Consider the following 23,822-nt stretch of genomic DNA (forward strand, 5'->3'; position numbering starts at 1 on the left):
AAAAAGACAGCTAGCTGTTGCTAATACTGAGTCCCAACCTGGACTCTAATTTCTTTCTCTCGTAACCACTCGTGTGCGAGTAGAAAGGCCCGGGTCCCGAGGCCGCCGAGCAGCCAGCAACGCTAGTTGAAGCATCGGATTTGCAGAGAGGCAGGCTGTGAAGACCCAGGGGCCAGTAACGCACTCGGGAGACAGGCTACAAATCCAGTCCAGACCCGCGGTTGGCGGTGGAGGCTCTCCACTGCTCCTCCCCGGGCACCTGCACACTTTCCAGCAGGTCTCGTGCCCGGGGCTTGCTGTCTTTCCTCAGGCTTGCGGGCAGCTGCTGGAACAGTCCTCCTTGGACACCAGTGTCTCGTGTCCCTTCTGTGTCCAAGAACTTGCAGCCGATGCCTTCCTGTCAATTACGTCTGCAGCTCAGACTTCAAGACTCTCACAAAGGTCTCCTCGCTCCCCTGCTGTCCTCGTCCCTGCCTCTGTCATGCTGTGGGTAGTTTCTCAGGGTGACGACACCTGTCCCCCCTCCCCACCCCCGACAGTGACCATTGCCCACACTGAGTGCCCGCGTCCTGGGCGGAGCCCTGGGCTGCTGGTGCTCCTGGTCACTGGCCCTCCTGTCAGCAGATAGGGAAACGGGGTCACAGAGGTTAAGTCGCTTGCCCACAGCACAGAGCCTCTTGGTGTGGAGGTGGGGCTTGAAGCCAGGTGAGCCAAGCCCAAGGCCGCCGGCTCACCTCCTCTCCACCCTGCGCCCCAACCTTGCCGTTCTCAGACCTGACCCAAGACTTCTTCAGGACGGACTGGTGACCCCAGGACAGGCCCTGAGAGCCGGGGTCTGCCTCCACGGCTCCCCCGAGAGCAGCATACAGGAGTGGAAGGGACAGAGGGGACTCGAGGGGACGCGAGGGGGAGCCTGACTGGGGGTGGGGTGGCACCTGGGGCGGGGAATATCTTCACCTGCCCCGCCTCCCCGGGTGCACCTGCCATGCCCCAGCCGAGCCCCGGCTTTCATAAGGGCGCTCCCTCTGCCTGAACCCCCCTCCTCCCGGCCTGCCTGGGGGCTCCGTCCTCTGACTAACCTGCCGGTGTTGGGGTCAAGGTCACTGCCCTTTCCCTCCTGTCACTCAAGCGCCCTGTCTACCCAGTTCTGCGAAAGTCCTCACTGGCCGTCCCCTGAGCCGAGAGCCCTGAGGGCAGGCCGTGTCCCGCTCGCTCATCTTTGTGTTTCACTACTTGTCCGTACTTGTCACGGAGCCAGCACACAGGGGCTCCGGTGTCTGGGGGTGAGAGCAGGGAGGGAGAGGGTGGGGCGCCCTCGGCACCGGGCAGGGGGGTGGTGGCCGCGTCCTTCCAGCCGGTTCCTCCCCGGGCAGGGGAGCCAAGAGCCCCGTCCAGCCCAGAAGAGAGACCATCCCTCTGCGGGGACCCCAGTGTCCCCTGGAAACAGCCCCCAGGGCGCCCCTCCCGACAGCGGTGACGGGCCGGTTCTTCAGGACCCGTCAGCCTTACAGGAGATTGCTAAATGTGTTTGGTGGGTTTGACATTCTCCCCTGCTCGGGAGCCATCATTTCGGATCAGTCACGTCCACGTCCGCTCAGGCTGTCGACTTGGAAGGGAACGTCTGAATTTCACTGTCGCATGATTTCATCCGAAGCTATTTTATCGACACTCGAAGGGCGTCTACGGTGCACTCACGGCCAGCGCGGCCTCTGGGACCAAGCCGGGGCGGGGGACAGGGTCAGGGCAGGGGCGGGGGCGGGGGCGGGGCCCGGGCTGGCAGAGTCGTGGCACCTTCCGTCACCAGCACCGCTGGGTCCACCTCAGCCAACGCCCAGTCCGTCCCCGTCCGGGTTCGCCCGCGGCCTCTGCGTCCGGGGCTGGCACTTCCTTCCACTAAGTGCTGTCTCCCCCCCGCCCCCGCCCCCGGCAGGTACCACGACCAGCAGGACGTGACCAGTAACTTCCTGGGTGCCATGTGGCTCATCTCCATCACCTTCCTCTCCATCGGTTACGGGGACATGGTCCCACACACGTACTGTGGGAAGGGCGTCTGCCTTCTCACCGGCATCATGGTGAGTACCTGGCCCGCCCGTCGCCCTCCCCACCTGCAAACGCCGTGAGAGCGCCGGAGGGGTCCTCCGGGCAGGACGGCTGCTGGGCGCCCCCTCCCCGCACACGGCCAGGAAGGTGCTTCTCGGCTCAGTTTCCTTTTCTAGCACAGTCAGAGCTCCTCGTCCCGGGCCGCCGTGGCCTCTCCACGGCCCCCCAGGTGGGCTGGGCTGGGCTGGCCTGGGTCTGGCCCCCACCCCCGTGCCCCCACCGGCACCACCCCGCGGCCATAAGCGACAGGGCCCTCGGGCCCCACAGACTGAGCGCCACGTCCGAGGGACCGTCACTGGAACTCCCAGAGCGGGGATCCGGGGCGGGCGCTGACCTGGCCACGAGAGGCCCGTGTCCCGGGTCGGTGTGCGGCCGGCCACCGCCACCGCCTCCCGCTGGCCGCATGACACCTGCAGCTGTGGCCCAGGACCACCGCTCAGTGACCTCTCTTCAGGAGAGGACCCCCAAGGCTCCGAGGAGAAGGCTGCAGGGAAGCCTGGGGTGGCCTCGGGGGTGTGAGCGCGCACAGGCCTGCAGTTCTAGGTGCCGGGGCCCCCCCACAACCCCACACGGTGGGGGGGGGCCTTCCCTCTTGGTGCTCCTCAGACTTCATTCATCCCCGTTTGCAGCATAAAGGGTGCTCAATTCTCACCAGGGTGGGGGCCGCCCCCCCCCCCCCGACCTGACCTTCTAGCACCGATCTCGGACGCCAGGCCGCTGAGTTCGGGCCCCTGGGAGCAGAGGAGGGTCTAGGGTCGGTGGCCCTGAGCGGCCGCACCTGCCTAGACATGCCGTGCCCCTGCAGCTCCTTCCCATGGAGGCCTGGCGGGGGCGCACATTAGCAAGTCGGCTACGGCCCCTGGGGGGGGGAGGGGGCTTAGCACCTGCTGTGTGAATCCCGGGTGAGCGAGACCTCAGAACGATCCCCTCCCATCCCCACCCCCCCCCCGCCCCCCGTCCATCGGGCGGTAGGAGTCTGGCCTAACTCCAGCTGCCACCAGAAACCAGGCAATGGCCTCCCTCCAGCACCTAGTGACACGCGGCCTGAAGGCCGAAGCCTTGGCGTCTTAGAGGCTCGACTGGGGGGGGGGCTGGGGGGGTTGAGGGGTGGGGGCGGGGCTCTGTGTGGCTGTGCCCCCGGAGCGCATCGTGGGCAGCTTCCCCCAGGCTCCAGGCATGTGCTCCCCAGGACCCTGGGCCCCTGCCAGCAGCCTCCTCCTCGGGGTGGGGTCCTCGGCTCCGGGGCACAGGGCTGTGTCCCTGTGCGGGGAGGGGTGGTTGAAGCCGGGGCAGCAAGCGGGTGAGGGAGGCCCGTATCCTCTCCCGCATGAACAACACAGCTCAGGCCCTTCATCTTCTCTTTTGTTCAAAACGTCTCCCTCTCCGGGTGCAGGGGCCGGGGGGGGGAGGGGCTGTATGGTCAAGGGCCATGGCCCCCGTTAACGTCCACTGCCTCCCTCTGGGGTCAGACGAGGGAGCCCTAGTGGCCCTTTTCTAGCTGAGTCATTCTTGCTGGGGTTTCTGAGCCGTCCTCCCTCCCCTCCCCCAGCCTCCCAGCACCCCCCCCTCGGGTACTTCCCAAGGACAGGTAGGGCTTCCCGCCTGGTTACCATGGACACTGCGGGGCCTGGGGGGGAGGGGGGAGGATGGGTTTGTGTGCTGCGGCTGTAAATAGTCTTAATCATTGTTTTCTCTTGGCGATCCTAGAAAGGGGGTAATTATCACCCATTAAGCCAGGTGCTCCGTGGTCTGAACGACCTGCGGTGGTTGGCACGGACCGGAGTGTTTGAGGGGCTTCAGCCACAGAAGCAGGTCTGTCAAAGTCCAGCATCTCTCCTCCGAGAACGTCACGAGCTGGTGACAGTGCAGAGAGAAAGCTGTCGGTACTTAGCCACCAGAACTGGAAATGGCAACACCCGGGAGGCGGTGCTTTGGAAGCCTCTTGGCTGCGGGGTGTGGGGTGTCGGGGGAGCCCGGGGCCCAGACCACGCCGCAGGAGCCCCATTTCGGTGCAGCCGAGCCACACCCGCCCCGTGGGCCCTTCCTGAGTTCGGGACACGGAGACAAAGCTGTGGGATGTCTGCTGGGGACGCTGAGTCTCCCCCAAGGCCTCGGGAGAGATGCTCTCTGAACCTGGGGGGGGGGGGGCTCAGAGGCGCATCTGCCTCCCATCAGTTTGAGAAGACAAGCCTCTCCCTGAGACACCTTGCTTCCAAACCAACTGCCGTGGTTTTAGTTGTCGGGTGGAGTCTGCTGTAGAGACAGCGTAAACCCTCCGGGCTGGATTTCCCCATTCATCACCGTCACCGTAATTTACGCCTCGTTTTAGTTTATGCTTCTTTAGTTAAGGACACTTCATCCTTTCCCCCTTGGACGCTGGTTTTTCCAGATTCTGAGGTTTTGCAGCTGGAAAGCGTTTCTTGGAATCAAGGAGAGGGAGGACCGGTGAGGAGGACTCCGGACTCCGGAGGGGGTACCGGTGCGGAGGACTCCGGACTCCGGAGGGGGGACCGGTGAGGAGGACTCCGGTCTCCGGAGGGGGGACCGGTGCGGAGGACTCCGGACTCCGGAGGGGGGACCGGTGCGGAGGACTCCGGACTCCGGAGGGGGGACCGGTGAGGAGGACTCCGGTCTCCGGAGGGGGGACCGGTGAGGAGGACTCCAGACTCCGGAGGGGGGACCGGTGAGGAGGACTCCGGACTCCGGAGGGGGGACCGGTGAGGAGGACACTGGTCTCTGGGCCCAGATGTAGGGATGAGTTGGCAGTTTCACCCTCATGGGCCGCTCCTGTGGGCCTGCTCACCACACACTGTCCAGGTGGACCCTGCCCTCCCGCCCCTCCCTCGGGGGTAGGAGCTGGCCCGGGGAGACCCAGGAGCCCAGCCGGTGTCACTTGTGACTCTGGACTTGGCACGTCTGAAGGCGAGGGCTCAGTCATGGATTTGCTCCCCAGGGTGACCCTGTGGAGGTCACGCCAGCAGCCACTTCGTCCTCTCCATCCCACGCCATCCTGCCCCTCCATCTCCCAACGCGGCCCCGCCCCCGGGCACCTGACCTGGAGAAGGGCTCACTGCCCCGGCGGGAACATAGGTGATCACTAGACAGCTTACTGGCAAACACAGCGTCAGGAGGGGCTCCCGTCACCAGTCTTCTTCACCAGAGGGCCAGCTGACCGTTACCTCCTGACTCCAGCCTCACCTCCCTGCCCCTCCTGCCTCACTCACCCCCATCATCGTCTCTCCCTCTTCTTCCCTCTTCCCTTTCCCTTCCTTCCTTCCACTCCCCCCCTCCGCCCCCGCCCCCCGCCCCCCGCCAGCTGCTTCAGGATGCAGCTCCAGTGTTCCCTGTCTGGTCTCTGCTCCAGCAACCTCTCTCTCTGCACCCCTCCCCTCCCCTCCCCTCCCCTCCCCTCCCTTCCCTTCCCTCTCTGCTCCCCCTCCTCCCCCTCCTCCTCCCTCTTCCCCTCCTCCTCTCTGCCTGTCTCTCCACCTCTCTCACACACACTGCGCGGGGGACAGCAGTGTGCATTTCAGCACTCAGCCCTCCACTTTCCAGAGGCTGCTGATGTCTGACCCCATCTTTACCAGGTTGTCTTTTCATGGAAATGATCAAGCGAGGCTTCGTGATTAGCGACTCCCCTGATTACATCCAGAGGATGGGTTTTCCAAAAGAAAAAAAAAAGTTGAGAGTATTCTCTGCTTCTGTACTCAGGTTAGAATTAGAGGTTAAGAACCTGGCATCCTCCAGAGAAATATCCACAAGGAAGTCCTGGCATCTTTAAGTGAAAAGAAATTGAAAATGTAATCCAATCCACCTTACTGTCTCCATGCAGAAACTTATCTTAGTTGTATATTCGTTAAAACACTCTAACTTCTAACTAGAAGCCCCTGCATCTAACCAGCTGGGCTGTGGGCCATGGCGAGAGCCGGGGCCCTCTTTTCGGACCCTGTAAATCCAGGATGGTGCTGGAGTGACTGTTTTGATGAAATCCCCAAAGCTACACGATGAGCGGGGGCCCCCTCCTCAGGCGTCTTCTGCCCCCAGCTCTCAGGGGCGACTGAAGCGGAGCTGACCCCGGGAGGTGAGGGAGAACGGAGCCTAGGGAGAGCCCTCTCCATCTAATGTCCGTTTTGAACGCTGTGATAAGTCCCTGTGTTTGGACTGTCGGCCCAGAGTACGTTTGGAACCCCGTATAAAGGAGAGGGATTATACGCGGTCTGGTTGAAGGGAGTGGAGCACAGCTTCCCCCCAGGACAGCTTCTTTGAAGCTATTTTTTGCGTTTGGAGGCTTGGCTAAATCAATTACAGCATTAGACCAGGCTGCCCAAGTGCCCATACACATCCTTTGAAAAGTGGGCACGGTCTTCTGCAAGTCACAGATGCCAAGAACACACAGCCATCCCTGAACAAAAGGAAAACAAGGTCAGAAAGGAGGGTTCGCAGACCCAGGCCTTTCCAGTTGGTCGTGCTGGAAATGGTGGCTCCAAATGTACCGAGCAACATGAGACCATCCAGTGGGGACACTGTGAAAAGCCGGGGAACGCACCGGTCCTTCAGCCAAAGCCTCGCACAGGCCTCGCTGCCCACGGAGGGGAGGGGGCTCGCCATGGACACCCCTCCCAGCTGCGGTACTGGTTACGTGCCTCCTAAAGCGTTCATTTCTATTTCTAACTTAGACCGATGAGCCGAAAACATCAAGGATGGAGCCTTTCAGTCCTGCCACCTCTAAGTGCTAAACCGGGCTCGGGGCAAATAGTGTCGCATCTAGAGGGCCAGACTGCTCCTCTCTTCCCGTGAGGCCATTGTGCGGGATAGAGCAGGGGCATGGCTGGGGCAGGGGCAGGGGCAAGGCTGGGGTAGGGCATGAGCAGGGCAGGGCAGAAGGATGAGCAGAGGATAAACCTCCCTGTCCCCGAGCTGGCAGGTGGGTTGGGACAGACACTGCACAGGACTCAGATTCACCAGGAGGACAAGGGAGGGCACCAGGGTGTGCTGATTCCCCAGACTGTCACTTACGCGGCCGAGGGCTCGAGGAGGGGGCTCTGGGACCCCCGTCCGCCCCGCAGAGTGAGAACGTTGGTCCGGGAAGGACTGAGGGCGTCTGGGGGTTCCCTTAAGCCCTGGTCGGAGCAGGAGTGTTGCTGTGTCTCCACAGCGTGGGCCCGAGGAGCCTCTGGTGGGAGGGAGACAGGGCCAGTCCCGGCGCCGCGTCGCAGCCGGGGCCTCTGGGCAGAAGGACCCCAGTGCGGGCCGAGCACAGCCGTGGGGTGCCGCCTGGGGCTGCGCTGTCTCTTTGTTGGATGGTTCCAGGGAAAGTCTCCAGGGCAGTGAAGCTGGCCCCCCTCTGGCGTAGGCGTGGTCTTCTCCCCTGGCCCCGGTCTGGGGCTGGCGCTGGGCGTGTGTAAGCAAGCCGGAGAGCGGGCCTGGTGTCCGCAAAGCCTTGCCGATGACCGGGGACTGTCCCCGGAGCCTCAGCCCCGCCCTGCTCCGTTAGGAACTGGCTGGTTGTGGGAAGATTCGGGCACCCGGAGGTGAGCCCTTCGGCCAAGCCAAGAGGCTGGCGGGCCCCTCCCGAGGGTGGCATTCGGGGCCCCGGAAGGCTCCAGGTGCCCGTCCACTCCCAGGACCCCCGCAGTGGGCGCGAAGGGGGGTCCCTCCCGTCTCCTGCCTGCACTTGCCTTGTGCTCACGTGCCCTCCCCCGCCCCTTGCTGTCGCCCCACAGGGTGCGGGCTGCACTGCCCTCGTGGTGGCCGTGGTGGCCCGGAAGTTGGAGCTCACCAAGGCGGAGAAGCACGTGCACAACTTCATGATGGACACTCAGCTCACCAAACGGGTAAAACAGCGCCGTCCGCGACTCGGGGGGACTCCGACCCGCGTGGCAGCGAGCCGCAGGCAAACGGTCCTGCGATGTAGGTCGGGTCACACTCTCCACCGGGGGTCGAGGGAGCCCAGAGCCCAGCCCGCGGCCTCCACACAGGGGCTCCCGTCTCCCAGCGGGTCACGGTGCGCGGTGCAGGCACGGTCGACTCTGCGGCACCCGGTGGCGTCGCCCGCGCCCTCTCCCGGCGGCGCTGAACTAACCGCTCAGCACGAGGCAGCGTTTTCGTTCAGGCTCAGATATGTTCACAGTAGGAAGGGCAGTTGGGTCTGAAAAACGATATTGGAAATGTATCTAAATGCACTTCTTTCTACAAAATCATTAAAGACGACCATCGCAGCAGAGCCCACGTTTCTAAACGTCATCACCCAGCCCCCTTCTGGGGTTTCTGGGCCATCTCCTCACTGGCGGTTAAGGAGGAGGAAATCTGGAGGCGGGAACGGGGGGAGGGGTCGGCCGCAGAAGGCCCGCCAGATCGTCAGGCAAGGGGACGGCCCCGTGGGAGGGACAAGATGGGTCCTTCCCGGACAACCGCTCACAAGCAAGGTGGGAGCCGTTTCCTAACGACAGCTCTTATGGAGAACTCTCTAGAACTCTCTAGAGCTGCAGGCAAGACACAGGTCAGCAAGAGGATGTCTTGTGAGGCTGTCCTGTCCCTGAGCCGAGAGGGCATCAGAGCCTGTGCTGGGGACCTGGCCGCTGTGGCAGGCCTTCCGCAGGACCCTGTGATGACAGCCGCGGCAGTGAAAGTGTGAGGGACCCGGCCGGCCACTGGACGGCCAGTGCTGGGGAGGCCGCGGGAGCACATGAGGGTGCTGAGGCGTCTGCATGCTCAGCAGAATAATCGATGGGGTTTGACTGTTTGGTCTTTGATTTACATGTATCGGATTCTTCAAAGAGCCTCCACAGATGTGGAAAGGAACGGGTCCGGGCAAATAGCCTAGCGTTGACATGCGGATGGTTGAACGTGGCACGGCGTGGCCCAGACTGTCCACTGCACAAGAGAAAACACAATTTACCTTCAAGACGGCAGCGCTGAGGGCCGTTCCCAGCGGGTTTCTGAGTGGGTTTCCCAGATGCCAGCCCCGGCACGTGCACACAAGGCCCGGCTGGGTGCCGACTGAGCAGGTCAGCTAAGCCACTGGAGCACCTGGCCACAGGCGCCCTGGCGGCTCCCCTACGAACGATCCGGCGCGCGAGAGAGGGGCAGGACAGCTGGCCTCGAACCCTTCTCAGGAGCTGCTTCCTTACCGTCTCCGTCTCCTCCGGTCTGCTCCGTGCTCCTTGTCTCAGGCTACTCAGAGAGCCAGCACCTTCATACGGCGGGAAAATAAACGACCGTCCTGCGGTCTGAGTGTGCGAGCGCAGACTGTGGTGGCCAGCTTCCACCCTTCCAAGACGCTCCGTAAATCCTCCTCGAGGCCACTTACTTTTTGAGAAGTAGGGCTCGCTTCTCTGAGAACACTTAAGTCCGTTGAAATGTCCCTTGAACGTCTAATCTCTTCCCAGAGAAGCAAACACGGCGAAGGGGCCCCTCTTTCAGAGCGAGGATTTTCAAAGCTGGAGGGACCAGGCCTTCCGGAGGCTCTTCTCCAAACCTTGCTTGGCAGGAAGGTGCCGGTGCGCTTGGCCAGCCCTGGCCTCTGCTCACCTTGACCCACTTTCGGAGAGCCCAGCTCCCCTCCTCTGACACCTGCCCGAGCCTCAGAGCAAGACGCAGAGGTGGGAGGAGCCAATGGCAGCACAGGGTAGGAACCCAGTTTCTGGTTTGCCTGAATCCATGGCTGTTCAGTCATTTGTATAACTTGTCAACTCTGGTGGCAATGTCTTCCTGCATTTAGTGCAGTCAGACCTTCTCGGGGCGCCTGGGTGGCTCAGTCAGTTAAGCGTCCGACTTCGGCTCAGGTCATGATTTCGTGGTTTGTGGGTTCGGGCCCCGCGTCAGGCTCTGTGTTGACGGCTCAGAGCCTGGAGCCTGCTTCATTCTGCGTCTTCCTTCTCTCTGCCCCTCCCCTGCTCGCACTCTGTCTCTCTCTCTCTCTCTCTCTCAAAAATAAATATTTTAAAAAGTCAAAGGGAAACAAAAGCAAAAATGAACTCCTGGGACCTTATCAAAATAAAAAGCTCCTGCACAGCGAAGGAAACAATCAGCAAAACTAAAAGGCAACCGACAGAATGGGAGAAGATGTTTGTAAACAACATAGCAGATAAAGGGTTAGAATCCAAAATCTATAAAGAACTTCTCAAACTCAACACCTGAAAAACAAATAATCCAGTGAAGAAATGGGCAAAAGACATGAATAGACTTCTCCAAAGAAGACATCCAGACGGCCAACCGACACATGAAAAAATGCTCAACTTCACTCATCATCAGGGAAACACAAATCAAAACCACAGTGAGATACCACCTCACCCCTGTCAGAATGGCTAACAGTAACACCTCAGGCAACAACAGATGTTGGCGAGGATGTGGAGAGAGAGGATCTCTTTTGAATTGTTGGTGGGAATGCAGACTGGTGCAGCCACTCTGGAAAACAGGATGGAGGTTCCTCAAAAAACTAAAAATAGAACTACCCTACGACCCAGCAATTGCACTGCTAGGCATTTCTCCACGGGATACAGGTGGGCTGTTTCGAAGGGACACATGCACCCCCACGTTTACAGCAGCGCTGTCGACAACAGCCAAACGACGGAAAGAGCCCAAATGTCCATCGAAGGATGAATGGATAAAGAAGATGTGTACGATGGAGTATTACTCGGCAATCAAAAAGAATGAAATCTTGCCATTTGCAGCTACGTGGATGGAACTGGAGGCTATTATTAGTGAAATTAGCTAAGTGAAATTAGTCAGAGAAAGACAAAAATCATATGACTTCACTCATCTGAGGACTGTAAGAGCCAAAACAGAGGAACATAAGGGAAGGGAAACAAAAAGAATATAAAAACAGGGAGGGGGACAAAACAGAAGAGACTCAAATCTGGAGAACAAACTGAGGGTTACGGGAGGGCTTGGGGGATGGGCTAAATGGGGGAGGGGCACTAAGGAATCTACTCCTGAAATCACCGTTGCACCATATGCTAACTAACTTGGATGTAAATTAAAACCAAAAAAATCAGACCTGCCCACAGCGACCTCGCCGCAGCAGCCCTGGGCTGCCAGACCATATACGTGTGATGCGCACAGAGACGCGCACAGCTTTCCTCCTGCTCAGTGCTACGAGTCCCCGTCTCTCTGTTCCGTGCGACTGAACATACCTGTCATCAGTCCCCCGTGGGCCACCACCCTCCGTGCTCCGGGGACACCACAGTGGGTCACGGGCGGTCCCCGCCCACCCTCAAAGAGCACCTCTGCTCGTTGGGCACATTCCCCGGGGACACACGGCTTGAGGAGCACCGTGGGCAGGAGGCGTCCTGTCCGCACGTCGACTGTCCACGTCGGACCACGGCGTGTGCCACTGGCTGAGGACTGTGTCTCCCTGCCCTTGCTGTGACAGATACTTTGTCTAAATACATCTCCCCACGAAGTCGACGAGTAAGATCAAAGCCAAGCCCGCATCTTTCCTATGCTAGTTCCTTCTCCTGACCACCCTGGTCTCCAGGCCTGGAAACTTAGCAGTGTCTCTGCCTCTCTGCCCTGGACCCCACAGGGCTTCCCGAGCCTGGATTCCATCTGGCCACGGCTGTCCCCGCACACTGGCCCCCGGGCACCCCGCGCACCACGCTCAGAACCGACACAGGTCCTTGCTGCCCTCCCCGCTTCGTGAACCTCCCTGGCCCCGGGCTTCCTGCGCTGTGTGGGTCCCCTTAGGCTCCAAGACTCAGCTCTGAACATATCACCCCCACCCCCGCTCAAAACCCTGAGTAACCCCGGTATCTACTGATCAGTGCTAAAGAAAACTCTTTTTTCATTATGAGCATATGTAAAAGTTGTATCACAATCCTGCTGGAAAAACCCTTTCTTCCAGCAGGTTAATTCAAAAGTTTACTCATAACAGGTCTTAATCTCTTAAAACCTTACCAAGTAATCAATTGACCAGTTGTGAGAATACTAACCCTCCCCAGAAAGGGCCTGTGGATCACCTGCAGCTCGCAGGGCCTTAACCAGGGCTGCAGGCCATAACCCGTGGGCTTCTCAGAGCAGTCAGTTACCGGCCACTTGGCACGGCGGTTAGGGCCCAGGCCTGCGGGAGAGAAACCCGCGTGCCTGCACCCAGGCCGAGCTCCACGCTGAAGTCCCTGTGGAATTAAGCACCATCCATCACCCTGGCACTCGGAGCAAGGAGCTTCGGACTAACTTGGAACCACAGGACCACCCGCCCCCGCTCCTGCCAGCCAAGGGGCCGAGCTGAGCCGCCTTCCCAGCACTGAGGCTGGCCCCTGGGTGTGGACCGTGAAGCCTGGCAAGGACTCGGGGCAGGACTGGGCGGGTGGACAGAGGAAAGGAAGCCGGCGGGGAGGCTGTGGGGGTGAGGGCAAGGGAGGGGGGGGGGGTTGGCAGGTGGGGAGGGCGAGACCCTCTCTTCCAGTGCTAACAGAGGCCTTCGACAAGTGCCTGAAGACGGGGCGACCCGTGATGTCCTCTGTTCATCTAAATCCAACCTGGGCAGCTCCTCGAACGCGTCTGCCAGGCCTGCCCTGTTTCCTCTCCCGTCCCCTCTCCCGTCCCCTCTCCAGCCTCAGGTGGACCACCCTCCCCACCGGGGACCATTCCGGCAGCTAATGGGCTGGCGATTCCTTCCCTGGAGGGTCACTGGGGGCTCCCCGAGGTTGCTGGAGGCACGGGGGCCAGGAAAGGTGCCTGTCCGAGGCTGTCCCCTTGGTCCTCCTGCAGCTGACAACCCTCCGAGGGGCTGAGCGGCAGGCAGCCGGGGCATTGGTGGGGGGTGGAGGGTGCGGGGAGCAAGCCGCTGCCCCGGGTGATGCAGCCAAGAGCTCAGGGAACAGACAAGTGTGTTTGGTGACGTTTCCTTGGGTTGGGGGTGGAGGTGGGGGCGGGGAGGGAGCTCACATTCAGTGGGTGGGCCGTGGGTGGACAGAGGCAGAGCCACTGTGCGTTGAAGGGCCCGGTGGCCCGGTGGCTCCCCGTGTCCTGGACACAGACCCGCAGCACCGCCGTCACCCTCTGAGCGCTGCCCCGTGCTGCCTCTCGCCCTCACTACCTGACAGGACCAGCCGTGCGCTGTCTCGGCACGATCGTGTGCCTCTCGAGGGCAGGACCCCGGTGTCCTCGCCGCCAGGACAGGCGCTCATCGCGTGTTGTGTGAAGGCCACTCGGCAGCACGGCCAAAGAGCACACGGTAACTCCAGGCACCGGCGAGGCTTTCCTGAGGGTGAAGGAAACCGTGTAAACACGAGGTGCTTAGCACAGAGCCTGGCACACAGTGAGCTGGGTAAACATCAGCTGTGCTACTCTCTGCGAGACCTTGGTCGGATGGCTTCCTGGCCCAGGGCCCGGCGGCCTCAGAGCCGCCCCTGAAGCTCGTAGGCCACCGAGTCCGTCCTCCGGGGTAGACGGTGTGTGGCCTCCCAGCCAGCGCGTGTGTTCGTCCGTTTGGAGCCAGCCTGCCGCGTGCGGGCAGGCCTCCGCTACCCAGCCCTGGGGCCCTGATGGCGGCCGGCCTTGCCCAGCCCTCCTCGGGGCCCTGACCCTTCCCGCCCCCGCCCCCACCCCCAGCCCCAGGCGACCTTCCGGCCCTGGCGGCCCTGCCCGCCAGGAGAGCTCAGAGGGTCCCCGGTCCCCCCTTCCCAGCAGCGCGGCGGACCCCAGGAGGGGCACACGACCTCGACCGCTCACACCCCAGTGGTGTCGGCAGAGCTCAACCGGGTGACCAAGGGGGGGCCCTGGTCGAGTAGCATTGACCGTGAGCCTGGGAGGGCGCGGAGCGGCTAAGAGCCCGTTTCTTCTTTCGCAGATATCGAGGCGCTTAGCTTTGTGCCAGGCTTTTTGTTGGCAGTTAATTTCAGAGCCGGCACCAAGGCTCGCGTTTCGCGTCACCTTCCCGAGTGCACCGGGGGCTCCAGCTCACACGACGTGGCCGCGTGCTCAGCTGCCCGGGCGGTGCTGTGCTTGTCCAGCCGAGACCTGGGCTGAAGTGAGGCGCGGGCCTGCCCCCCTGCTCTGTTATGTGGCTTAAGCGAGGGCCCCGAGGAGTAGAAAAAACACAATAAAGGTGCGAAGGCTTTTCCAATCCCGTGATCCTGGAAAACGGGAACTAGGGTTGTTTGTGTGGAGACGAAGTCTGGTCAGGTCTTTTCCTCAGACCACGTGGAACCTCACGTCCTCCTCGGGCCTGGCTGTGCCGCCAGCCGGCCGTGTGACTCCAGCCCTCACGCCCTGTGTCCCACGCCGCGTCCTGGGGTCTGGGCGAGGTGACGGTCACTACCACCTGTGCGTGTACAGTCTGGCGACACTGAAATCCGGGATGACTCAGTTTACCATCCATGACTCCGTGGTGTTGGGCTGTGTCTCTTCCTTCGTCTGTCGCACGGGGGTCGCACTACCCCCCCCCCATGAGTTGGTGCGCGAGGCGCTCGGACCTGGGCCCGACACCCCGTCCACACCACCATAGCCGCCTCCTTGGGGCCTCACGACAGCCTCAGCGTAAGGACTGAGGTTTCCCACCTGCGAGGTGATTAAGCATCTTCTCCTAAACGCCCGTAACTTCGGGAACGAGGATGAGCCTGCAGCCTTTCCGGTCTCACCCGTCCGCTCCACTTCAACGCCGACACACGTGTCGAAGGCCCGCGGCGGTGTTCCGGGGCTCGGCCGGCCCCCCACGGGGGACAGGGTGCAGCCTGGCTCGGCCGATCGTCCTAAACGCAGGGAGAGGGTTTTTCTCCTGTTTGGCCTTGGGGCCTCCCTCGGAGGCTAAGCGCCCAGGCAAACCGGAGGGTGCACGTGTCTGATGGGCCTCCCCCTGCGCAAGTCGCAGGCTTGTCCAGGAGGCTCCTGCCCCCCCACCCCCCGCCGCTCACCTGGGCGCCTGCCGGTGTGAGCTCCTGCTCACCAACACCTGCTTCCTCTCGGGGAAGGAAGGTGCCAGAAGCAGGCAATTAAGCCACTTAAAACCGTTTTCCCAGTGGATTTTTACCGAACAAAAAAGCAGTGTTTATGTCACTTAGACATTTCTGAGAAGACTTAGCTGTTCTTTTAAAAACATCCCTTCAGCACCAATGAAAAATATGCTCCAGCCTCGGTCATAAATTTTCCCAACAGATGCACACAGAAGTTCTCAGCCTGCAGAACAGTGCCTCCTGGGCCCTCGCACACGCCTCGGCGTTTTGACAGCATCCCGTCCGGGACGGCCGTCCGAAGAAGCGGGCCTGGGCGCTCGGCTTCCCCTAAAGTCCCTCTGGCCGGGGGCTCGATTTGCACCGGCCCGGCTCCCGCGGCTCCCGGAAACGGGGGCGGCTCCTCAAGACTCCGCTTGGCTCGCGCTCCGTGAGTGTCCCTTGCTGTCGCCACTAATGGCTGAAGACGTCTGTGTTTGGATTAAAACTTCGTCCCCTGCCATCTGGATGTCACTGACGCGTCCCAGCTCGGTCGGGAGCCGGGCAGATCCGCGCTTTCCACGTCGACAGCTGACGGCGTGGAGCGCCGAGCGCCGCGAAGGAGCCAGCGTTGGCCGAGACGCAGTGCGGGCCTCACACCTAAATATCTTCGCCGATTTTCAGACGCCGCCTTGAGATCGTTTCAGCCTCACGCCGGCTTACGCTTACGTGCAGAACCGCGGTCTAAATGCTTTTGGCCGTTTGGGAAAGAACACGGCGGACTTGCCGGGCCCCTGGTTCCGTTTGTGGGAAAGACGTTGCCTGTCCTCCAAGGGCCTTTCAGAATCGCCCGCTGTTGAGAAGCCCGCTCGCTCTCGGGATCCCAGAGAGGTGCCGGGTGCCCCAGACGGAGGTCCCAGGTAGAGCCGGGAGCGGTGGCCCGCGTGTCTCTGCCCACGGGGGCCCCCGGGGCCGCCCGGCCGGTGGCGGGGCTGCAGCCTGACTAAATGTAGCACCAGGAACAGCGGTCGAGAGGCGGCCTGAAGCAATCGAGAGACAAGAAATGCCCTCGACCCCAGGCTCGTCCGCTGTGTCCGAGGCAGGAGTGACAGGAGGTGAACCAGAACCCTCTCCGTCGGGGTGCACGGATCGCTGAAGGCGAGGGGTCTTTGCAGAACCGGGTCCCCAGAGGTGGCCCAAGTAGCAAACAGACGACGTGAACCTCGGCAGACTAACCCGACCGCCTGCTTTGTCGGTTTCTCCTCAGATCAAGAACGCCGCGGCCAACGTCCTTCGGGAAACGTGGCTGATCTACAAGCACACGAAGCTGCTGAAGAAGATCGACCACGCCAAGGTCCGGAAGCACCAGAGGAAGTTCCTGCAAGCTATCCACCAGTGAGTATGTGCCGGGGCCGCCGGCCGCCAGCCTGGGCCGGGACCCCCTGACCCGGAAGCACGGGGCACACCCGCGCCGTCCCCGCCCAGCAAGTCCCGGGGGGCGCCTGTCACGCCCGCAGCCCCCAAGCACCAGGCGGGGCGCTGCGGAAGGGGAAGGAGGCGGAGGCTCCACGGACGCGCACCTCACACGGACACGCACTCACGCACACTCGCACACTCACTCGCACACACACACCTGCACCTCTGCGGACCCGCACATCACATGACACACACACTCACACACTCGCACACACATCACACACACTCGCACACACACTCTCACACACTCGCACACTCAGTCACTCGCACACACACACCTGCACCTCCGCGGACCCGCACATCACACGGACACACACACACACACGTCACACTCGCACACACTCACACACACACACACACACACACACACACACCTGCACCTCCGCGGACCTGCACACCACGCGGACACACACACACACTCACACACACACATCACACACACACACCTGCACCTCCGCGGACCCGCCCATCATGCGACACACACACACACACACTCGCGCACACACACACAGAATCACACGCACACACCTGCACCTCCGCAGAACCGCACATCACACGGACACACACACTCACACACACTCACACACACACACACACACACCTGCACCTCTGCGGACCCCCACATCACGTGAACACACACTCACTCTTGCACACTCGCGCGCGCACACACACACACACCTGCACCTCCGCGGACCTGCACATCACACGCTCACACACACTCACACACACACACACTCACACCTGCACCTCCGCGGACCTGCACATCACACGCTCACACACACTCTCACACACACACACACTCACACCTGCACCTCCGCGGACCTGCACATCACACGCTCACACACACTCACTCTCATACACACACACACTCACACCTGCACCTCCACGGACCCCCACATCACACGGACACACACACTCTCACACTCACACACACACACACCTGCACCTCCGCGGACCCTCACATCACGCGGACACACACACTCACACACACACACACACACACAGTCACACGCACACACCTGCACCTCCGCGGATGCCCACAGAGAGGTACTTTAAACACAGTGGAGGAGCAGGGGTGAAGCCTTTCGCTCTCACTGGAGGCTGGGAGGGTGGGGGGTGGGGGCGGGCAGGGGCAGAGATGACCTGAGAGTGGCCAGGGGGCGGAAGCCACCGAGGGCCAGCGTGCACGGAGACCAGACCTTGCTTTCTCGGGGACCTGAGCAGCCGCGACTCTGGTCAGTTGTCACCTGTGCTCGAGGTCCCCACGCCAGGTCCAGAACGAGGGGGACGGGCGTGGACGTGGGGTCCGCACCGGGAGCTCGGTGCCGCGCGCACTTGGAGAGCACGGCTGTCGGTGACTCTTTCCCGCAGACTGAGGAGCGTCAAGATGGAGCAGAGGAAGCTTAGCGACCAGGCCAACACCCTGGTGGACCTCTCCAAGGTGAGTGGCGGGACGCGGCGGGACGCGGGGATGCCCTCTCGAGGTGACTGGCGGGACGTGGGGACGCCGCCAGGGTTCCCGGGTGTGGCCGTGAGGACCCGGCCAGGAGCCAGCCGCTCGGTGCTCGAGGACGGCAGATGACGTCCGCGTGTCTGTCAGCTGCACGGCAAGGGCCCAGGGCGACGCACACCGACGGGGACGCCTGAGACGTCGGTGGCCATGCGCCAGGTCACACGGCTATGACTGGGAATTCGTTTTCCTGCCTCCTCGAATCCCCCCAGGCCAGCCTTTCTGGCCCCAGACGGGGGGCGGGGGGGGGTCTCTCTACTTCTCAAGAGGCGGACCACTCACGACCAGCCTGAAGCTGCCGGGGACCCGCCCAGCGCCACTCGGGAAGGGCCCGACAGCGTCACCCAAGAGGTCCTCCCGCAAGCAGCAAGGTCTCCGGCCCCACCCGTCGCCTGGCGGGACACAGTGTGGCGAATGTCCGACTGGGAACAGCAGACCAACCGACCTTCACGCCCGCGCTGGTTGAACGCCACCCGCCGCGTCTCCGGGAGCCGGGCCCAGGGAGGGGCAGGCCCGGGGAGGGAAGCCCCTCGGGGAGCTAAACTGTCAGTGACGAAGGACGGGTGTGCGGGGAGGGGCTGAGGGAGGCCTCGGCAGGGCTGCGTGGGGCAGGGGTGAGGCCGGGAGAGAGGGGCTCTGGCTCCCCCCTCCCCCCCAGGAGACCCACCCAAGGCCCCGGCGGCAGCAGCCAGTCACCGGAGCCGGGGGCACCGTAGCGCCGCGTCCTCTCAGCTGGCCGCCTTCCCACCCCTGCCCTCTGGTCCCCTCGAGATGAGGAAAAGGGGCACGTGGCCTCGGGACGTGACGGGCTGGCGGCTGCAGGACCTGGGTCTTTGTTCGTTGGCTTCACTTTCTTCAATCAACGCGTGCAGAAACTCCCTAACGTCTGAGGCTCAAGCGATCAGATGAGATGCTGTCTGTGTGGATGCTTCGTGAAGCGTCGGCAGGGTTTGCAGAAGGCCGTTCTCATTCTGACGCAGAGGGGAGGCCGAGACTCAAAAGAGGCTCATCGGGCCCTGCAGGCAAATAAACGTGCCGGAAACAGCGTGCATCTCCAGGAGGTTCTGGATTGTTCATTGGTGACGTGCCGTCTCTTCTGGGGGCTCCCAGGCTGGGCTGCCTTCGTCCCGCCTCTGCACCGGCTCCTCCGGGGACCCTCAGCGTCCCCTTCCCCATCTCCTCTCCGGCCCTCAGACTTGGCCACCTGCCATTCCTCTGCTTTTCCCCATCACCTTGGTCCCCGCCCCCGTGGCCCAGGCACCAGGGTCTCTGCGTCTTGCTGGCCTAACTTGGAGTTTCAGACGAATGAGACCAGGATGTTACTGGCAGATGACCAAGGGCCACATCGCCTGGGGGCAACCGCCAACCTGGCCCTCGGCCACGGCCACCGTGGGGACTGGGAGCCACAGGGGCCAAGGGCTCTTGGGGCTCTCACTCCCAAGCCTGGTGTCACTTGTTCTGTTTTGTTTTTTTTTTTAATTTTTTAAGTTTATTTATTTTGAGAGAGAGTGTGGGGGGGGGAGCAGGGGAGGGGCAGAGGGGGGGAGGGGCAGAGAGAGAATCCCAAGCAGACTCCTCACTGTCGGCGCAGAGCCCGACGTGGGGCTCCAACTCCCAAAACTGAGATCATGACCTGAGCCGAGATCAAGAGTGAAACACTTAACCGACAGAGCCATCCAGACACCCCTGTCACTTGTTAATTTACTAAGAAATGTTGCTGTCGCATAGAGGAGTGTGTGACAGGCCCACTCAGGAAGCCACATTATGATCAGAAAGTGGCCCGATGAGGGAGATGTCCGGACCTCGGGGCACGACCGTGGGGCACGACCGTGGCTCAGGCTGGGGCCCACGTGGTTCAGACGCAACGATGGGCTGGACTGGACTGGAGGGGGTAGGCGGGCCGGGTGGAACTTTGTGCTGGGGCGGCAGCACCCAGGTCTGTGGTCGGGCAGCTGGAGGGCGTGGCGGGGCCCCTGGGGGACACGGGGTCTCTGGCACACGCCTGAGGCAGGAGGGAAAGGGTGGCCCGGCCTGAGCCCCGTTTGTTAGCTCTGCTCCGACCGTCTTAGGACTTTCCTCCGAGGAGCAAGCTTATTTGATGGCTCTTGAGTTTCGCTTGATTTTCGGCTCCCTGGGGGCTCCCCTCTTTGCCCCGTTCCCACGGCCTCCTTCAGGGTTCGTTCACAGGCAGCCCCGGGCTGGGGCCCTCGCGGTCTTCTTCCCTTGCTTCCAGACACACAGGTCTCAGTGGTAAACGCTGAGGAAACTTCTAGGTACACGCGGATAATCTGTGCTGTGAACTGCGTCCCACCACGTGCACGGGACATCCACCCCCCACCCCGTCCACGACTGTTCGTGGAGCTTCTCCCACGTGCCACGGGCTGTTTTAGGCCCTTGAGACACATCGGGGAGCCCACCAGGGAAGGGTCCCTGCCCTGAAGGAGCCCCCCTCCCAGCGGGTGACACAGTGGGTGACGCAGACAAGGACAGACACTCAGGGGTAAGAAGTGGGCTAGCGCCACAGAAGGTGGGACGAAAGGGGACGGGAGCAGGTGGGCAGGACCTGGAGCGGGCGTGGGGCGGGGCTGCGCCGTGAAGCGGGGGCGGGACGCAGGGCAGGTGGAGGGGCTCCGGGAGACGGCAGTGAGGCGGGAGGCTTCCTGGGGGGCCCGATCGCGAGTAAAGGAGGCAGGACAGGACGGAGGCAGACTTTGAACCGTGGCAGATGGACAAAGGCCTCAGCCGGCCCTTGGCGGGGAGGGGGGGGGGGGCCCGGACAAGGCGGCACCCCTCCCCACTGCCCGGGCAGGGGAGGGGCTGCGACCCCATGAGGAACTCCGCGTGGCCGCGGGCCACCCAGGGAGGGGTTAGGTCCCTCACCCGACACCCACCACTCTGCTGGCCGCGGTGCTGGGAGCAGCGGGGGGCCAAGGTGCCGGGGCCACGTGCAGTTATTAACTCCTGCTCGATAAGGAGCCCACCGTTCAGAGGGTCCCAGGGCCTGCCGCCGGGCTGCAGACGCGTGCTTGGACCGTGGCCGCGCCCGCTGCCCTGTCTTTGACCGTCAGGCTCCCGCAGCCTCTGAGCGGAGCGGTCGGGTCAGCGAGGGCCCGAAGACGGTCCGGAGACTCCCCGCTCTGAGAAACAGTAGCTCTTCCCCCCATTAAACGCATTTCCTAACGGGCCGTCGCCGTTCCCACGCGGCGCGTCGGTGCTCGGCGCGCCCGCACCTCCAGGTCTCCGGAAGGTAAGCACTTGTCCGTGGTCGGCCGGACCGGACGCGCTGGTGCGGGCGTCGCCCCCGCGCGACCTGGGAGCGTCGGTTCTGCCGCAGCCCCCGGGCCGACCCACCCGTGCCGACCCGCGCCCGTCTCTCTGTCCAGATGCAGAACGTCATGTACGACCTGATCACGGAGCTCAACGACCGCAGCGAAGACCTGGAGAAGCAGATCGCCAGCCTGGAGTCCAAGCTGGAGCACCTGGCGGCCGGCTTCAGCTCCCTGCCCCTCCTCATCGCCGACGCGCTCCGCCAGCAGCAGCAGCTCCTGTCCGCCCTCGCCGAGGCCCGGGTTGGCGCGGCGGGCACCCCGCACACGCCCCCGCCCTCCGACAGCCCCCTCGGGGTCAGCTCCGCCTCCTTCCCGACCCCGTACACGAGCTCCAGCAGCTGCTAAATGAACGCCCGCTCCGGAAGCGGAACCCATAGGTCTTAAGATGCAAATCGACTCTGTCCTGGTCACTGCGCCATCAAGGAACAATCAGAGCAGGGAGCGCAAAGAAGAGAGACCAGCTAATTAAGTAGCTCCGTTCGTTGGGCGTGCTTGGTTGGATACGCCTCGAAACCAGAAATCTAATCTCTGTTTAGGTGCCTCCACTTGGGAGCGGGAAGACGGGGGGGGGGGGGGGGGGGGGGGGGACAGGAAGCGGTGGCGCAGAACAGAAATCCACGCGCGATCTCCGGTCTCGCGCGGGAGCGGGGGTGGAGGGGGCAGACAGGTACACGGAAGGGGCCAACGGGGAAGGAGCCCAGAGGAGGGTCCCCCGGGGGCGGTGTCAGGCTTGGGCGTGGGCTCCTCACAGGGTTCCTGGGCACACCCCTCTCCTTGCCTCTGGATGACACTGGCCAGAACAGGCGCTGTCTCCTCTCATGCCGGAGTCATAAAACCCAATTTAGACACACACAAAAAAGTAAAACCAGATTTTCCATCCAATATTAATACCCATATAAACCTGTGTGTTTGCACATCTGTGCACGCACACACCCCACATTCAACCCAGGTCTTTTCTCGCTTGAACTTGACCCACTAGAAAGGGACCCGGTACCTTACTGTGCACACAGTAGGCGCTCTGTAATGCACGTGGAGTTGGCTTGAATCTGAATGTGGGTGCTTTCAGCTCAGGGGGTTTGCTAGTGTCGGGCATATTCTGAGCTTCCCTAAAGACGCAGGCTAGAGAGAGCACCTCACCCTGGGGGCGCACCCTGCTTGCTCGGCTAGAGATGAACGCCCAGCCAGACTTGTTGGCATTCCGGAGGGATGAGCAGTCTTCTAAAAACAACAGCCCCACAGAGTTTCCTCCGTATATCTGAGCCAGCCGTGTTCCCATGGAGCACGTGAGGGGAGGGCACGGGGTCCCCGCACGTGGGCACACGCACGCGCCAGCAAGGGCAGCCCAGTGACACCTGAGTGAGGACCAGCACGTCTGGGGCTTTGCTCGGCTGCGTCCACGCAGCTGCAGGGCTCCAGCCCCAGGTGTCAGGAGCGCAAAGGGGCCCAAGTCCCTACCTGGGGGCCACCGAGCTGGAAGAAGTGGAGGGGGGGCCCGTGGTCCCTTCTACCTGGCCCGAGACCGCCTCAAAGCGAAAGATTCGGAGAATAACGGGACCCTCAGGGAGCCCTGGGGGCCGGGACAGATGACGCGGGCCTGTCAGCAGCCTGTTCTGCGCCACGGTGATCTTGGTGCAAAAACTACTCGATTGTGTCTCAAACTCCAAGAAACTTGAGAAGCGTGAAGACCCAGTGTCGTGACAGGCGCTGGGAGGCGAGGCGCGTGGGCGCGGTCCCTTACTGCTCTGTGTCTGGCCACCACCCGTGTGCTGTGACGCAGCCGTCACGTGCCCCGTCACCGCTCCCGTCGTGAGGTCCTCGACTTCGGCTGCGGGACGGCGAACGACACGGTTCGCGGTATCCCATCTGTTCAGGGAAGGGTGTCGTTTGCAGACGGTCGGCCTCCCTTTGCGCAGGACGTTGTCACGTCTCTGACGTCCTGACATCAACTGGGCCAGGCCTGCTAGGGACAAGGGAGTCACTAGATGGCAGGAGGCGGGTGACCCTGGAACCGGGCAAGATCGGGCGTCTTGCCAACCTTCCCCTTTTGCCTCTTTCTCTTGCTGCCGTTTTCCCTAAACGGGCTTGTTCTCCGCGCGGTACCCGGAGAACACGTCCGTTGGGTGTTTTGCGCATCACACCTGCCGCCCCTGCTGTTGGCTCTTTATTTTGCTACTTGTTCTTTCAACTGTCAATCATGCGACAGATCACCCTCCTTTCTCGTGTCCCAAGAATGGTGCTCCTGTTCTCAGTGGCAGTGCAGCCGAGCATGTAAACAGATGCGGAGGCAGATGAAACAACCATGCGGTTTCTTTATGGCGTTAATTCCACTCACAAGGTGGAGACCGCGTCCGCCGCGCTGCGCGCTCCAGCCCCGGTCGCTGACCGACGGTCCCCTGCTCGCCCTTTCCATTCCGCTGTGACCCATGACGTGTGTGCGCACGTCCACGCTCACAGGGGGTTAGTCTTAACTTCAAGTAAATGGCACGCAAGATTCCACTGCCACCCCCCTGCACAGACCGCCGTTGGGCCGTCGAGGTC

The 23,822-nt window shown here is 62.2% G+C and overlaps 1 protein-coding gene across 1 annotated transcript in view; it reads left to right on the top strand.

Moving 5' to 3' along the window:
- KCNN3 (potassium calcium-activated channel subfamily N member 3) overlaps window positions 1-22,132 on the top strand; it is a 114,918-nt gene extending 92,786 nt beyond the window's left edge. The window contains exons 5-9 of the mRNA XM_043569005.1: window positions 1,931-2,072; window positions 7,824-7,934; window positions 16,237-16,364; window positions 17,817-17,886; window positions 21,339-22,132. Of these exons, the coding sequence (XP_043424940.1) occupies window positions 1,931-2,072; window positions 7,824-7,934; window positions 16,237-16,364; window positions 17,817-17,886; window positions 21,339-21,629 (742 nt within the window). The 3' untranslated portion in view covers window positions 21,630-22,132. The remainder of the gene's footprint in view (window positions 1-1,930; window positions 2,073-7,823; window positions 7,935-16,236; window positions 16,365-17,816; window positions 17,887-21,338) is intronic.
- The last annotated feature ends 1,690 nt before the right edge of the window (window positions 22,133-23,822 follow it).

Source organism: Prionailurus bengalensis, chromosome E4 (assembly GCF_016509475.1).
Source record: "Prionailurus bengalensis isolate Pbe53 chromosome E4, Fcat_Pben_1.1_paternal_pri, whole genome shotgun sequence".
Classification (NCBI taxonomy): domain Eukaryota; kingdom Metazoa; phylum Chordata; class Mammalia; order Carnivora; family Felidae; genus Prionailurus; species Prionailurus bengalensis.